The sequence below is a fragment of the Priapulus caudatus genome, unplaced genomic scaffold (assembly GCF_000485595.1).
Source record: "Priapulus caudatus unplaced genomic scaffold, Priapulus_caudatus-5.0.1 Scaffold145, whole genome shotgun sequence".
In the NCBI taxonomy this organism is placed as follows: Eukaryota; Metazoa; Priapulida; class Priapulimorpha; order Priapulimorphida; family Priapulidae; genus Priapulus; species Priapulus caudatus.
Window position 1 is genome coordinate 416,390 of NW_014577206.1, and position 17,079 is coordinate 433,468.

Genomic DNA, 17,079 nt, shown 5'->3' on the forward strand with positions numbered 1-17,079 from the left:
GGGTTAGGGTTCGGGTTAGGGTTAGGGAGAAGGGGAAGGCGAATCCCTAGACTCGTTAGTGGAGTAGGCGAGGAACGGTCCGGCATATAATATAGTACCAGGGTACGTTCCGGCAGTACCCCGGGGGACATAGACCCTCTCAGCAACATTGACAGATTGAACACGCGCAGTACTTAAATGTCGAGATCACACTACAGGCTACAGCACTGCGCAGGGAAGCAGCGTATACACGAGGTGCCGCGTTAGCCAACCGCACTTACGTCTGTAGCACCTCTCCCGGCAGGTCCGTAACAAAACTGGGTATGCTGTCGCCGGTGAGAAACTGAGCCACCTCGCTGCTGAAGTTGTTGCAGTTCTGCCCTAACAGACTATAGTTCTCACCCCTGCAACGCACAGAAACGCTTTGACAACAACGTTCCTCCCCTGCCGCACGCCCAAACCGTGTAAATGGCGCTCACAGAATGACTCGACATTGGCCCTGCTAGAAGCCGGCGCAAAACCACTCTCGAGAGTACGCCCGAACGCCCAATTAACTATTTACCGAGCGCTAAACATTTTACAAAAAATACCCTGGAGAAATCTTCTATTTACCAAAATAACAGACAGTTCCTTTTTTAGCACTTGCGGGGGAGGGAGTGTCACGGCATGGAAATCCCAATGTGCAAAAGGCTGGTAAGAGGCAGAGAGTTAAGGCTCTTAAGCACAGAGCACATGTGACCCTTTGCTCTACATGTAATTAATATTATTAAGGGTGCGTAACGGCAAAACTGGTAGATTGCATGTTTGCCAATTACAAGAATTCTCGAGTGTTATAACAACTCCTATATGAAATAATTCCTGGGCTACACAAACGAGAAAAGCAGCGTGTCTGGAAGCGGGTTAAACATTGTTGTAAACACGGGCTAAATCAACACAACAGCAAATGATATCAAATTCCCTAACAGCATGCGCTGTAAGAACCCAGCTCCAGACGATCCTTACTGTAGGGCATTCGAACATATCATTCATAATCTTAATGAAAACGAAGTTTTTTGCTTCTAGCTTCTACACTAACTATTACATGTACGTGTGCAATATAGCTTAATAAGTGTTCCGCATTTATAGGCATGTGATTTGTTGTACTTAATTCTACTACGGATGCTAGAAGGGTCTAGACTAGGCGCTGCCTCTGCTGCTATTTATAGCACATAAACACATATGCAGGCAGCCTGCCTATCAGTGTGTCTGTTGGGATAACGCGCCTGTGCTTGCTGGGACACTGCTCTCCTATATATAGCTTGCTAGCTAGTTTGAAACTTGATCACTCTTATGGTCAATCCACTACATCCAATGCAACTTTGTGCCGGCCACCCCCACCACTAGACACCTTTGTGTGAAGAAGTGACTATCCTCACTTACTCACACCCGCACCCTGACAGCCAGGGAGGGCTGTACATATTCGGGATGACTCACGATCAGTTGTACGTATATATACCGTATAGCAGATGACTCATGACAAGTGGCACTACAGCAATGCACTACCGAAACTTAGTAAAGCATCAACGTTTTTTTTTGACAAGAGTCTAACTCTTACCGAACGTAACTTGTGAACAAACACGAGTTGTCTCGGGTGACCAGAAGCTATTAGCAACCCCTTTCGATACATCGACAGAATAAGAAACAAACTTAAGGGGACATTACTTTGCCTAACAGTCAATGTTTGTAACAATGTACAAGTGAGATAAGGACAATGAAGACTTAGAATTTCTTCAATGCAGTATGACGCTAATAATTATGCACATAATAATGTGTTGTTCTCTATTCTGGACATAACATAAAACATGGTGAACTCTTACAAATTCTCATACTCATAACTCTTACTCATACAACTACTCACCTGTAGGTTTCCTCTGATAGTCCATCAAGGTATTCTGCAAACAACTCCCATGGTAGGTCAGTTGACCCAAGCGAAACTACTTGCTCTGGTGCTCCAAGAATCGTTGTGCCCTGACACAAATATTTTAGAATATTCAATTTCACGAGCCCACTTCAACTTGAAAGCAAAGTAATAACAGCTTTAATCATTTTGTGGTAAACAAGCATCTATAACTATATAGCACTTAGTGTGACAGCAACATATATGTAATAGCTTGGCATCTGCGTAATATATCGAAGTTAACGTAAGGTTTATCAATGTTTGCACGCTAGGTGCCGCGGCGTGTGATTCAGGCAGCTGGGCTGAATGCTCTTAAAGTAAACTATCAAATACTTAAAGTGTAGCCTGCAAATTATTAATAATTTCGTCTTCAACTTACAGGTTCACATTGCTGTATTCCTGCACCTCCGTAAAAATATTCTTTGTCATATACGACGATGCCAGTGTGCCATATGCCGTCCAGTTGCTTTCCTGCAGTTAAACAAAAATTCACAATAAAAATGTCTTATCATCTCTTTAAATTGACTACGTAACGAATTTTCTATGGTGTATATTTGTAAAATTTTTGTTGCGATTTTTTTTTACATTTTAGTAAGTACTAACAGGACTAAATGTATCGTCAAATTCTTACCTGATAAGATTGTTTCTCAACTAGTTAAAAATCCAAAAAAACCTGGACGATTTGATATTATGATCCTGACATTAATTGCTTGCTATGGGCTATGTATGAGTCACGAGTGTATGTTTACATCAAACAATATAGTAAAAATAGGAAGTATAATGCAGCAATTTAACCATAAAAAGTGAACAAAATTACTTACATTTTGTGAAAAAGTGGAAATATTATTTTTACTTTTACTATTTATGGTGACGTAATCACTTTAATAACACTTCTCTAACTAGCCCAATCTTTCACCCTCATGCACATTCTTCACCCCTCCTGCCAGCAAACAAAAGAAAACAACCAGGAAACAAGAGCAAAAAGCAACAGAATCAGTTCAACTCTATGTTGGATACATGAAAATTTCCTTACGCATAACTATTTGTTTGTCACAACTGTTTTTGCTCGAGAATTCTACATTAATAAATCAATAATACAATAATTCAATAAGTTTCTTTACAGGCAAGTGGATGGTATAAGCTCTTGACTGGGTGGTTGCCTTGGTTGTTCTCGTCTGTCTTTCTTATTTTCTTTTTTCTTCTTTTCTTGTTGGTCTTATTTGGTTTGTCTGTCTTACTATTCCCCTCAAAACATTCAGATTGGGGAAGGGGACATATGTGATGGGCACAGATTTGAGGTATGAGGCCGTTTTACAGTTGAGTGCTTACAGTTGAATTTGTTACGAAGCTGGTGAATATGAGTTTGTAAGCACGTAATACAAACAGTTGGCAATCGCTGAGCTTTGTTGGTACAAGAGGACGGAGTCAAGCCCTGACTCGTACTGGGTCAGTTTTAGTTGGAGATCTGATTTCACTGAGCTGCTAATACGTTCGACGGTGTTCACACTTCAACGTGCGTGTTACGCGCCCATCTACTCATGCCTAAGTACATTGGGAGAACACGTTCAACAGCAGGACTTGTGCATAAGAGAACTCTCTTTTTCTCACTCTCTCTCTCTCTCTCTCTCTGTCTGTATGTCTGTCTGCCTGTCTCTCTCTGTCTGTCTGTCTGCCTGTCTCTCTCTCTCTCTCTCTCTGTCTGTCTCTCTCAGCTTTACTGATTACTTTGTAATCTGCCATCTTGCATCCCTCTAACAGTTACCTGTCAGTTCAGTTCAATGCCTTCAATTCACGTTTATAGACTGATAAGTACTGGGCAAGCTTTGTACCTTACTGCCCTCAGCTACTATGCTGTCTGTGTTGATACTGTTGTGCGGGATAAAGGCATGGTATAAACTGCTTGCTACACCTTAGCACTGTACGACAGCCTAGAATATAGTCTCGCCTTCGTACAATATACGTGCGCTATACATCGTTAATAAACTCTGTTCTTGTTTGTTATATCTATCCTTTTCTTCCTCTTCACCATTTTACTTGTCTTCGGAGATTCTCCTAAGGAGATGGTTTCAAGCCTCTGGAAAGTCTCTACTCTGTATTTGGCATTGTACTATGTTATTGTTCATGTTAAACATCATGCCAGGAGTTATATTTCCATACTTTTGCAGTCTTTTGAAAACGTTACAATATAATGAGATAGTATATACCAGCCGGATGCAATTTTAGCTTCAAACACAACCCTACACAGCTATTTAAAGCACTAAACATGGCTGCATCTATAGGCTATTCTTTAGTGACTATGACACATTTAAACTGAGGAAGATATTACTAATTTCCAGCGAGAAAGCATGGTTCTCTTACAAAGATATCCGATATTTGATAAGTAACTGTAGCATTGAGAACACCAAAACTGACACAGAAACTGTGGTTGGATCAAATCTGAGCACTTCCCAATATAAAGGCAATGCTAATATACTCTGCTCCTAGCGACTGGTGATAACATTAAATTAGTCATACACTGCACAGACCTAACTGTTTATACTTTATACTATTAGTATTACTAACTAGAGCCAATACTAGTACTGATACAGTGTGTGGGCAGTATTAACTAATATCAAACTGCATGCAGCCATATAGTACAACTTCGTACAACTCAGGATACCACTGCCACAAAACTGGTACTATTTTTCAAGTGGGCGGAGCTCCGGGTTAATGCAGCGAATGGCAATCCAATAGCCGCGTATGATTTGTAAGTAGTAAATGGACACACAATCCGCGCACTATTTCGTATGACTATTTTATCATATTTTTCATAAAATAATGGTCGGATTTTTAATATCTTTGCAACTTTTATCAGCACAAATCTTATTATATAGGATACGAGTAACCTGGCCGCTGTAAAACTTATGGTAAAAAGCGTTAGAAATTCTCACGGATATCTACTTGTGGCAGTGGTAAATTGAGCCAGAGCGAGAACGCCATATGTCGTGGAGTTTGAACTATTAAGAGTATTGAGTAGGCCTATATAGGCTGAATTCAGTTGCATAGCCACTGGGTTTCATTTGTCATTCCATTGTTAAGGTGTGGCCGTCTAGCTGACTCTTGGACGCTAATTTAGTGAGCTAGACAATATTTAATTAAAAAAAAATACAAATAAAATAAATTAAACTAGATAATTGAATTAAATTGAGATGCCTTTCTGGTAAAGATCTGAAGTTATGTTTTAACAGACTTCAGATACAGCCCACATATTAAGAAAGTTAATAGTAATGATGAAACCTAATAGTATTACTATTACTAGTATTACTATTACTAGTATTACTATATATAGTATTGGCTCTCGTGAATTTACTCATGTTTTCGTGCACTGCATGATGCATCATGCATGGCTTATTACTAGTTACTAAGTTAGGCTTATTTTGCAGGCTTAATTCTCTAAAACGGCAATACTTACCAAGAAAGGCCATAGACATAGACTTTGCCAAGCCCCTAGAAAGGTCATATATGTGAAGTTTCACCTCGTGAGAAGACATCTTAAGAGTTTATTACAAACTTTTCGTGGAGTTCACAAAATTATTGGCTACTGCCGACCATGTTGGAATGTACCCTATCATTCGGGCGGGGTCATGACCTCACCGCCAGGCGGCGTAAGAAAGCGTGTAAATGTAAATGAACAGAGTGGATGAGCAGGTGGACTAGTGGAAGCGTGTGTACACGTATTTTGGGACTTTGTATCAGCTGCACTACATTTTACTATACATAACACACGTATTAAGTAATTAGTAGCTATACGCAGTCTATGTATATCTCAATTTTTACAAAAATAACTGTAAAAACGATCGTGCAAGTTTAAGTTTTTAGCCGGTGGCGGTGGTCTTGACTCTTCTCTTAGCGGGCGCAGCCTGGCGCTAGTCTAGATGTGTATTGTGGGTACTTACGATTTACAATTTACAGTTCGGCCTAGGCTAGGGCCCTTCAAATCAAAGTTAAATCAGATGCTGAATGCAAGATTCAATGCTAAGCAATTCACATACAAAATTTTTACAATTCATGCTGCATTTGAAATCAAACATTGAAACAACTGCAACAAAACAAAAGTGGTTGCAAGTAGTTGAAGTACATTGCAGAGTGCTATTGTGTATTAAAATTTAAATGACATTATAATCGTTTCCTCGGGTTGGTATTGTGTTCGCTGTATCTGTAGGTGTAAACCTGCTACAGAATGATCTTTTCTGCTCGATTGTCATCCATGATATTTGACTGTTATAACTTATAGTACATTACTAACCTGTACAACTTCTTTAATCATACAGCTGACTTGACTTAAAAGTAATCCCATGCGACATGGCTGAAAGTGAAGCTGATGGAAAGCGCCCACACTCCCCAAAGGAAGATGACGCAGGAGAAGAGTCTGGTGATGAGGGATGGATCGGTCCTATGCCCTCCGAAGCTGCAAAGCCTAAGAAGAGGAAAGTTCTTGAATATGAACAGGTATAACCCGTATATATATATACATGTCGTTAGGGTCACATATCTCATGTAATACACACATAATAATATTAAAAACAATAATTAATTACACGATTTCACGCTGTCGTGCGAAATACCAGTGTTTTGCGAATTCTTTCCGGTGCGTACAAAACTCTTGATCATGGTCTGTCTGTTTGTTAGGTCTACCTAGACAGCCTGCCCTCTGCGAGCGCCTACGAGAAGAGCTACATGCACCGCGACGTCGTCACGCACGTGCGCATCTCGAAGACGGACTTCATCATCACGGCGAGCGTCGACGGGCACGTCAAGTTCTGGAAGAAGATGGCCGAGGGCATCGAGTTTGTGAAGCACTTCCGCAGCCACCTCGGCACGATACACGACGTCGCGCTTAGCTCGTCCGGCCGCCTGTACTGCACGGTCGCCAGCGACGAGACCATGAAGGTGCAAGCATGAGAATTTTCCTTCGATCCGAGAAATTTTTCTCGGATTTGACAGGCCGTGGGGTCTATTTTGTGAAACGTCTAAATTCGATGAGAATTTTTTTTTTACGTGGGGGGTGATTAGGTTAAGAATGTAAAATCTATATTTTAACTCTCAACAGTACCTTCAATTAAATAAGACTCTGCTATGTACATCAAGGGCGTAGCCAGGAATTTGGATTGGGGGGTCCTCGAGCGAGTAACAAGGGGTGAATCTGGTGGTCTGAAATTTTTTTTTCAATTCAATGTAAAAATAGTGCTTTAAAATCAATTTAGACGCTGTTTTGTTGACAATACTATTTCTTCTGCAGCTCTACAACGACACCTAACTCGACCATGCTGTGTCACTAACGTCAATATACATAGCTCGCTGCCTGACAAGAGGAAAAAAAAATGTGGATTTTGATTGGGGGGTCCTAGGTCCCCCAGGACCCCCCCCCTGGCTACGCGCTTGATGTACATGTGTGTTACATGTACACATGTGAGAACGTGTGTGTAATACTCCAATTTGTTTGTATTTATCAAGTAATTATACAAGTAAAACATTGTATTTGTGTAATGTATAAATAGTTGGCTTCGCCCCCCCACAACTTGTGATTTTCTCTGAAAATGAAATTCGTCCTTTTCATCCCTATGAAGGTCTTCGACGTCGTCAACTTCGACATGATCAACATGATGAAGCTCGGCTTCGTGCCCGGCCGCGTCGAGTGGATCCACGCGACGGGCGACGCCGTGCACGCCGTTGCCGTCTCCGAACGCGCGTGCGGCACGATCCGCGTCTACGACGGCGCGGGAGACTCCGAACCGATGCGGACCCTCGACCGGCTACACAAGAAGGAGGTCGCGTGCATGCGCTACAACGCGGTGTGCGGCGTCGCCGTGTCGGCCGACCTCTCGGGGATGGTCGAGTACTGGTGCGGCGCGCGCGGCGAGTACGCGTTCCCGAAGTGCGTCCGCTTCGACTCGAAGCTCGACACGGACCTGTACGAGTTCGCGAAGGCGCGCACGCACCCGACGAACTTTGCGTTCTCACCCGACGGCGAGCTGCTGGCGTCGACGGCGATGGACCGCAAGGTGCGGCTGTTCCGCTTCGCGACTGGCAAGCTCTACCGCGTCTTCGACGAGTCGCTGAAGCAGTACACGGAGCTGCAGCAGACGAAGCAGCAGCTGCCGAACATGGAGTTCGGCCGGCGGATGGCCATCGAGCGTGAGCTGGACAAGACGGGCGCGCTCGCGGCGGCTAACGTCGTCTTCGACGAGAGCGGCAACTTTGTGCTGTACTCGACTCTGACGGGCGTGAAGCTCGTGAACGTGCGCACGAACCGGTGCGTGCGCGAGCTCGGCAAGCTCGAGAACGCGCGCTTCGTCGACGTCGCGCTCTTCCAGGGCGCCGCCGACCGGCCGAAGACGGCGCTCACCGTCGAGATGGAGGCGTCGGAGAACCCGGCGCTGGCCGGGGTGCGCGGAGACCCGACGCTCGTCTGCACGGCGTACCGCAAGAACCGCTTCTACCTGTTCACGCGGCGCGAGCCGGGCGACGCGCGCGGCGGCGCCGATGCCGAGCGGGACGTCTTCAACGAGAAGCCGTCGAAGGAGGACGTCGTTGCGGCGACCGAGTCGAAGCAGCAGCAGCGGCTGTACGGCAGCTGCGTGATCCACTCGTCGCTCGGCGACATCCACTGCCGGCTGTTCGCCGCCGAGTGTCCGCGCTCGATCGAGAACTTCTGCGTGCACAGCAAGAACGGCTACTACAACGGACACCTGTTCCACCGCATCATCAAGGGATTCATGGTGCAGACGGGCGACCCGAAGGGTGACGGCACGGGTGGCGAGTCGATCTGGGGCGGCGAGTTTGAGGACGAGTTTAACGCGGGCCTGCGGCACGACCGGCCGTACACGCTCAGCATGGCGAACGCCGGCGCGAACACGAACGGCTCGCAGTTCTTCATCAGCGTCGTGCCGTGCCCGTGGCTCGACAACAAGCACACGGTGTTTGGCAGGGTGACGAAGGGCATGGAGGTCGTGCAGAACATCAGCAACGTGAAGACGAACCCGAAGACGGATAAGCCGTACGAAGACGTTTCCATAGTGAGCATCACCCTCAAGAACTAAATGTGTCGGTAGTGACACCAGGGAAAAAAATAAAATTAATTTTTCGGGGGCTACTTTTCAAGCTCGCGTGCATGAAAATAGCACTCTAAAATTTGGTTTGCATTGAACTCTATGCAAATTTACGGGGGCTCTTTTTGGCATTTCCGGCGCTCTTTTTGGCATTTCGGGGGCTAAATCGCCCCGAGCCCCTGTGTATTTTTTCACCGAGTGACACTCGTGATTAGTTATTGTAATAGTAATACTGTAGTTCATCACCGCGAAAACATACAAAGTACTGAATGTTATTTTCACCATGGCGATTTTTTCATTGTTATCACGGTGGACTGGTAGTTGGCCAATGCTTATTTTATAGTATGGAGATGCATCGGATGGAGCTTAGTAAATATGGAAGTCTTTGAACATCGTAGTCTTCGTAGTTTCACCGTACTTCTAGCAGATGCATTGTATGTAATGTAAATAATATTTTTATATTTGTACGTTTGCTTCACTGTATAGATGTAATAAGTTTGGTTACATGTATAGCAGGAGTAGATAATAGGGATAGTTAATAATTCCCTATTATCTACTCCTGATGTATAGTGAACTATGTGAACTGAAAGCTAATCAAACGTTAAGCTAGGACTCTAATCCCAAATTACGGTCATAATCGAATCTAGCAAAATTAGAAAGGGACAAACTGATAAAATTGAATGTTATGAACGAATTTTCAATAATAAAAAGCACAAATTGTACACAAAAAATATGTCTTAAAATCATTATTTGTTTCAGATGACTTGCACTCCAGTTTATGATAACAAATTAGATAATAACATTTTTAGTTGCTTTTGTTCAATTTATTGATAACTAGTTGAAATTTCTTGGACAGCTGTGCAGGGTTAAGCAAGACAACTCTCATCCGTGACATCACAATATAGAGAGCAATATATGCATAACTGAATGTACCACATTTAATAACTCGTTTTTAGAATTGAAAGAAAACGTTTAGAATTTTCCACCAACTTGGTTGCGTGTTATACAATAAGAAATTCTAGTAACTAAGTACAAAATGTTTTTTTCTTTACAAATCTTTCACATTTAGAGCAATGCATCACGTTTGGATAACACACAACACTACAGTAATATAATATACTACTATAATAAACACTGTCGTACGTAAGATCATAACCTCACCGTCAAATCTATATTCCTCATTCACTGCGCAATGCCTTATAATTTTATGATATTTAAAATCACACTCCGATTACCTCTATGTTCTTATATTAGGGTAAGTCATAATATTATTATTGATGGCACTATATATGACATTGCGTTCAAAACGTTGGAAATCACTATTAGACAATCTATTGTAATGCTCATGATGAAACGTTACACTGATATTGATGCATACAAATTCTGAGGTTGTCTTCCTGCAAGTGTTCATTCATAAATGATATACAGGGTTAACGTCACAGATTAAGAGAAACAAAATCTATACCCTTGTACACGTGCATCATTGGAAAAAATAAGAGTAAATACGCCCCCAAGTACCATATATCGTCTCATAACTAAAGCTAAACACGACCAGACGAGTGTAAATATCGTCGATTGTTGTACCACACATGGATATGGTCTCGTTGACGTCTGCATCGCACACAGCGATGCTGCAGCAGGCAAGTTATCAGCCAGGCACCGGTGCAGAGACATCACACCTGAAAAACGAAAAATGCATCTAGAATCTTCACTGAGAAATGAGAATACACCTATCACATACCATCTAATACTAAATCTACTATTTCTATTTCTCAGCAGACATCCAATGCATACATGTGCATACATTTGCTTGTGTTTCGTCCACAGAAGCCTGTAATCGGAGCATTAGAACAACACAGCAGACGAAGATGAACACTCATGCATACACGTCTAAACTCCCTTTCCACCTGCGAGATGTTCATACCTTTCTTTCGTACGCATCATATACCCATCTTTCTTTCATCTCTTCATTTCTATCATACGTATCATTTCTTTGGTATAGCACGCATCTAAAATATACCCAGAAGCCAACAGAAGAACACACACGAAAGAAGACAGTTGATCCTACCCGTCGTTCTCAGTTATCCTGACCGGCGTCCCCTTCCCCCTCTTCCCCGTCGTTCTCCTCCTTGCGCAGCTCGCCGAACACGGCGCTGGGAACCTCCACCTCCTTCACGGTCTCCTCCTCGTCGCTCTCAAACTCCTCGTCCAGTTGGATCTCGTCCGGATTCGCATGCTTCACCGCCTCGACCATCTCCTCCTCGGCAGCGCGCTCGCCCCTGTAATGACGCGTTACGTCGTGAACGTACGTATGGGACGTGCTCGTCAATTAGACGCATGGACAGGGGAATTTAGCGGTATCCCGATATCAACGGGATAGTAGATTTTTGTGTTGGTTACCAGATTTCCAACTTTGAGCGAGTGCGCGTAGAGCGAGTGCGCGCGATCTGAACGGGCTCATGCACACTCATTCTCATCGGTCTCGCAGCAGACATAGTATAAGCATATAAGAAAGCGTGGCAGATGATAATCAGGGTGGGGTCAGGTCAGTCATACATGTACATAAACGGGATGCTATACATTGTATCAAGCAAGCCAGACAATGGATTCCCACATGGCTACCATAATAAAAATCTAATTTTCAACCCCTGATGGATGCAACAATCGTGATGGATGCAACTCTATGCATCGCTTACAATGTTACATGGATAGTAAACGTTCGTCGGTTAGCTGTGTGATTTCGACAATTGTGATGCATCGAGATAATCCGAGATGAGAGAATGACCAACGAAGAGTTTGCCACCCTCAATTGCCCCTAGGACAGTGTAGGATACTTACTCGAGATAAAAAATTCGAACACTACAGGGTCGCTTATGAATGCAAACAAAAACAAAAAAAGCACTATGCCCTTACTTAGCAAACAGAATGTCCTCATCTAACAAACTGTTGTACCTTCATTTAGTAAACAGTATGCCCTTACTTCAAAAACATTATGCCCCTACCAAGCACAGAGTGTGCTCTTGCCTAGCAAACAGTATACCCTTACTAAACATCAGTATGCCCTTGCCTAGCAAACAGTATACCCTTATCTAACAAATAGTACTTCCTTACTTAACAAACACTATGACCCTAATTAACAAACAGTAAACACCTGCCTAACAAATAGCACCCCCTTACCTGACAAACATTATGCCCTTATCTGGTTTCTTCGGCTGGTCCTTCAGTGACTCGGCGGCCAGCGTCGCAGCCCTCTGCTCCAGCATGCGCATGTCGTTCATGTCCTGTCCGACGCCGCCCCCTATAGACAGGTCGGCGACCGTCGCCTGCGAGCCGGAGGCAGCCAGCATCTGCGCCGACATGAAGTTCACCTGATAACGAGACAACGGGGAATCGAATTAATAATTATTATCAAATTAGGATCAAATACGCTTGTAAAACACGTTTTGTCTAGGAATGTACATACATGTACGGTTTGCACAGCAATTCCTGAAAAATACAGCACATCTCACTATTTACAAAATTGCAAAATGGTAGCGAATTGTACAGATAACAATCTGTACGTGGAATGTACAGAAAAACAATTTCACAAGATACTATTGTTATTAAGGGGCGTCACCCGCCGCGCTGCTGCTGCTGCCACCTAGTGCCGGCGACTCGTACCTGCGTGTTGTAGACGGCCTGCACGCTGCGTTTGATGCGCAGCATCTCGCGCACAGTGTCCTCGTTGCCGTGCCGAACCTCAAACTCCTTCCACGTCTGCCAAAACTTGGGAGCGACGCGCGGGTCGCAGATCTGTGACGCGTGCGAGTAGATCGATCGCGCCCGGTCGATCTCTCCCAGCTTGCACTCCAAGTCAGCGAACCTAACGCAAAGCCAATGAGTCCGTTGAGACGGGCCACCAAGAATTTAGTAAGAACACATTTAAGAGGGGCATAGATCATTGCAAAGTGGAGTGTGTGAAAAAGAGAATATCGCCTTTCCGTTCTAGCGCAAAATTTCAAATGTTTCGAAGTCCACGAATCACGACTGTATTTAATTCTAAATTTAAAAAATTCAAAGTTAGATCGCCGACAAACTTTTCTCTCTTTAGGTGCAATGAATCGTACGTAGAGGGGAGCACGCGTTAAGCCTAAAGTTGGATCGCCGACACGCTCGGAGCAGCGCGGTGATTCGCACGTCAAGGGAGATCGCACGTGCAGACCCAACGCTCCGACGTTTCTAAGTCCGCGAATCGCAACAGGACTTAATGGCCAATGGCAAAAACTCGCTGATGAAAAGTTAGATCGCTGATCGTAGTGCTTTAACTTTTCTCTCTTTAGGTGTGACAAATCGCACATCGAGAGTCGAGGAACGAAGCTTGCACGAGTGGAACCTACCTGAGGCACATCTCCCTCGCCGGTTCGTCGGATAGCACGTCCACGGCCTTCTCGTAGATCTCGCGCGTGTGCGTGACGCCGTACAGCTCCGCCGCCTTCTTGATGTAGATGTTGAACATCTCGTACTGCTCCAGCGGCAGCACGGCGCGCGACGCGCGATCGTAGATGGCCATCGCGTGGCGCGCGAGCCCGTACTCCTCCTCCAGCTTCGCGTAGAGCAGGTAGAGGCTCTTCGCGAACTTCGGCGGGCAGCCGTCGAGGCACTGCTCGAAGAGATCGCGAACGCGCTCGAGCTTACGGCCGCCGTATCGCTCGATGAACTTCGCGAGGTACGTGTTCCAGATGTCGAACACGTACGGCCACTTGAAGAGCGCGATGCCCTTCTCGTACGCCTTGAATGCCTCCTCGAAGTAGTCGTGCTCCTCGAGGAACAGCGCGTAGTTCATGATGATCTGTGGCGTCGCGATCTTCAGGTCGACGATGCGGTCGTAGACGGCCTTGCACGACTTGAACGTGCCGAAGCTCTCCTCGAGGTCGGCGTACATCGACCAGAGCTTGAGCGAGCGGTAGAGCCGCGCCTGCACCGTCTCCGAGTCGTCGTGGTAGGCGGCGCGGCGCGCTGGCGCGGCCGTCGCGCGCGTCATCAGCCGCAGCGCCTCGTCGTAGTTCTCCTGCCGGATCTCCATCTCGGCGAACTCGCACCAGACGGCGGCGAGCTCGTCCACCTTGCGGTACGGCACGTCGGCGGCGCGCCGGAAGATGGCGCGCGCGTCGTCCACCTGCGCGTTCGCCTCGTAGAACTTTGCGAACTCGACCCAGAGCGTGTGCAGCTTGCCCGTCGCCAGCTTCGGGTCGACGGTACTCACGGCCTCCGTGTACGTGCCGACGGTCTCGCGCGGCCGCCCGTCGAACAGCTTCACGCGCTTGTGCCACTCGTGCACGCTGTGCGGGTTCTGGCGCAGCAGCACGCTGTTGAGCAGCAGCGGCCGCCGGTCCATCAGGTCCTCGAAGCGCGCCATGAGCACCTCGAGCTCCAGCTCCTCCTCCTCGTCGTCTGCCGCCGCGTCGCTTGTCGCCTCCATGCGCGCCGAGATGACGCTCTCCTCAAACTGCGCGTAGGCGTCGAAGACCTGCGTGAAGTCGCGCACGGTCATGACGGTCTGCACCGCCTCTTCGAAGACGTCGCGAGCCTTCTCAAAGTGCCCGCTGCGGATGTAGTAGTCGGACAGCGAGCACCAGAGCCGGCCGACTTGGTCGGAGAAGCGGCGCAAGCCCTGCCGGATGATCGCCTCCACCTTGAGCGACTTCACCTTGTCTGGGTTCTTGCAGATCAGGTCGCACAGCTCCTGCCACAGCTGGTGGTTCGACTTGCCCGCGCGCGAGACGAACGCCTCGTTGTTGACGACGCGCGCGAGACGCACGGCCGCCTCGTCGAGGCGCCCGATGCCGACAAGGTACTCGATGTACTCCTCCGCATTCTCGGGGCTCAGCTTCAGGTGGCGCCGGTAGACGCGGACGGCCGTCTCGGGGACGCCGTGCGAGCGCACGAGCCGCAGGTAGAGCGGCCACACGCGCCCGTGCTGGCTGATGGGCAGCGCGCGCAGGGCGCGATCGAACACCTTGCGTGTGCGCGTGATCTTCTGCTGCGCGGTGAGCAGCGCGCAGTAGTCGACCCAGATGCGCGGCATCTTGTGCATGAAGACGAGCGCGCGCTCGAACGTGTTGTTCACGTCCTCGTAGCGCGGGTCGGTGATGCAGCGCCCCTTCAGCTGCTGCCGACGCAGCCGCAAGTAGTTGTACCAGAGCTTGTAGCTGCCGGGGAGCTCCTTGAGCGCGCGCTCGTAGATAAGGTTCACCTTTGGACCCTCCTTCTTGTGCTCGACGTAGCGCAGCCAGCACTTCACCGAGTACGGGTTGCGCAGGATTTCCTCTTCGTAGGGGAGATCTTCCTCCTTGAATACTATGTTTTCGTCCATCTTCGAGATGTGCATTCTTAGCTTATAGTAACGTACAGTTTGCTTTCTAGTATTAGATTAGTTTTCTAGCGTACTAGAATTGATTGATTGCCGACATGATCATTTGAGATCTAAGCATTCGAGTTTTTTTATAGGACCGCTGCTGATGTTCCTATAGCAAAAAGCCGAAGCGAATTTTCTTCAACTTTGAACTGTCTAGATTCTTCTTTCTCGATTTCTCCGTCGATATCCTTCCACTTTATATCAATCTGTAAATAGAATTAGTAACAGTGATATGAAGTTTGTATGGCATGCCCTTCCAATGTAAAAAATCATACTTTATTATTTCCAGCTAGATATAAGATTACTACATTAAAAATTGTAAAAGGAACTACACTTTACTCAACTTTATTAAATTTGGTTGCAACATTATGTGAGCTACTTACTCTATAATTACAAGAACTACAATACTCACAAATTTAGACATACTGTAATAGCAACTCTAAACAAATTTTTCGATAGAAACGAGTTAAACTTTCACCTGTCCATGAACGTCTTTGGAGAACCCTGATGCAAGACCGGATGCACAAATACTTAAATTTGACTTATGTACGCAGTGTGTCCAAACAATATTACACCTCTCATCATCAATATCAGTATCATGGTGTGTGCGCACCAGTAAACAATTGGTGGATGTCTGACATGGAACTTTCAAATAAACACTTATGTAATTTAGAAAGTCTACAACGTCTGCTGCCGAGAGACCAAGATCTAACAAGGGTTCAACATCATCAATTATAAGTACAGTCGGGCAATTACGTGATGCCAGGATACCGAGTTGTTCTTTCACGAGGATGAACAAATTTCTCAAAGGAGAGCTGGTGACTTCCGAAACAAAATTAAACGCACAGTCCGATTTATTTCGACAATCCGTTGAACTCGTCCTATCACTGCGAGTAGGCACAAAGCTTTCCAAACACGCTTTTAATCCGTCAATAAAAACGAGTTGTTTTTGTTCTCGGCTACGAGTGCAATTGATACCGAGCTTTAATCCGATGTTGTTGTAATGATTAAATGATTGAGAAAAGGCAAGGAAACAGACGGAGTTGTTCCGTTTCAGGTAAAGGGACAGAAAATGCGACACGATGAAGTTTCCGTCAACTTGGTTATCAGTTACGAGAATAAATTTCCCATCAAGCGAACAGTTTTGATGAATATCCAACACAGAATTTAACTCAGCAAACATCCCCACATTGCTTGTAATCGTCTCGAATGCGATATGTCACAGTGACACTTAATATAACGACTGAACGTTAAAAATATTAATTTACGTGTTCAAAACCGCTCATGGTTGTGCGCAGCCATGTTAGTAACAGCGCACTCTATTCGGGTGCGTCTGTGAATTTCCCCTCCGAGGCTCATCCAATCAGAATACATTACTCGTGGGTTCGTGAAAGTCAATCGTTACCGTCTTTTGGAACGACGAACCCGGTTTAGTTCGCTTCTACGCGTTACAATAGTTTGCAAAAAGCTTCTGCAGTATTATAGCAGAGCGATTGTATACTATAGTACAGATATTAGATCAAGGTCTTTCATGTCAAACTAATTCTAACTATGCGTCCTCTGGGTGTAATAATCCCAAAATACTTCTAAACTTAGGGTATTTTTGTCATAGGATATATATACTGGCCAAGAGCAAACACACACACACACGCACGCACGCACGCACGCACGCACGCACGCAC

The 17,079-nt window shown here is 45.8% G+C and overlaps 4 protein-coding genes across 4 annotated transcripts in view; 1 reads left to right on the forward strand and 3 right to left on the reverse strand.

The window, feature by feature from the left end:
* Positions 1–5,543, reverse strand: part of LOC106806168 — a gene marked incomplete in the record, with an annotated part of 13,891 nt that extends 8,348 nt beyond the window's left edge. Inside the window, 4 exon segments of the mRNA XM_014808029.1 lie at positions 261–383; positions 1,877–1,986; positions 2,295–2,386; positions 5,367–5,543. Of these exon segments, the coding sequence (XP_014663515.1) occupies positions 261–383; positions 1,877–1,986; positions 2,295–2,386; positions 5,367–5,445 (404 nt within the window).
* Positions 5,544–5,592: 49 nt separating this feature from the next.
* LOC106806167 (peptidylprolyl isomerase domain and WD repeat-containing protein 1-like) lies at positions 5,593–9,729 on the forward strand. The gene is made up of 5 exons (XM_014808028.1): positions 5,593–5,842; positions 6,226–6,403; positions 6,584–6,844; positions 7,522–9,012; positions 9,209–9,729. Exons 2-4 carry the CDS (start codon positions 6,257–6,259, stop codon positions 8,992–8,994), a joined length of 1,881 nt encoding a protein of 626 aa, XP_014663514.1. The 5' UTR covers positions 5,593–5,842; positions 6,226–6,256; the 3' UTR covers positions 8,995–9,012; positions 9,209–9,729.
* Positions 9,730–9,805: 76 nt separating this feature from the next.
* On the reverse strand, positions 9,806–15,467 carry LOC106806165 (pre-mRNA-splicing factor SYF1-like). The gene is made up of 5 exons (XM_014808027.1): positions 13,380–15,467; positions 12,664–12,865; positions 12,181–12,371; positions 11,072–11,282; positions 9,806–10,682 (listed from the first exon to the last, which is right to left on the reverse strand). Exons 1-4 carry the CDS (start codon positions 15,368–15,370, stop codon positions 11,081–11,083), a joined length of 2,586 nt encoding a protein of 861 aa, XP_014663513.1. The 5' UTR covers positions 15,371–15,467; the 3' UTR covers positions 9,806–10,682; positions 11,072–11,080.
* Positions 15,385–16,707, reverse strand: LOC106806170 (elongator complex protein 6-like). The gene is made up of 2 exons (XM_014808032.1): positions 15,876–16,707; positions 15,385–15,603 (listed from the first exon to the last, which is right to left on the reverse strand). Exons 1-2 carry the CDS (start codon positions 16,578–16,580, stop codon positions 15,484–15,486), a joined length of 825 nt encoding a protein of 274 aa, XP_014663518.1. The 5' UTR covers positions 16,581–16,707; the 3' UTR covers positions 15,385–15,483.
* Between the last annotated feature and the right edge of the window lie 372 nt (positions 16,708–17,079).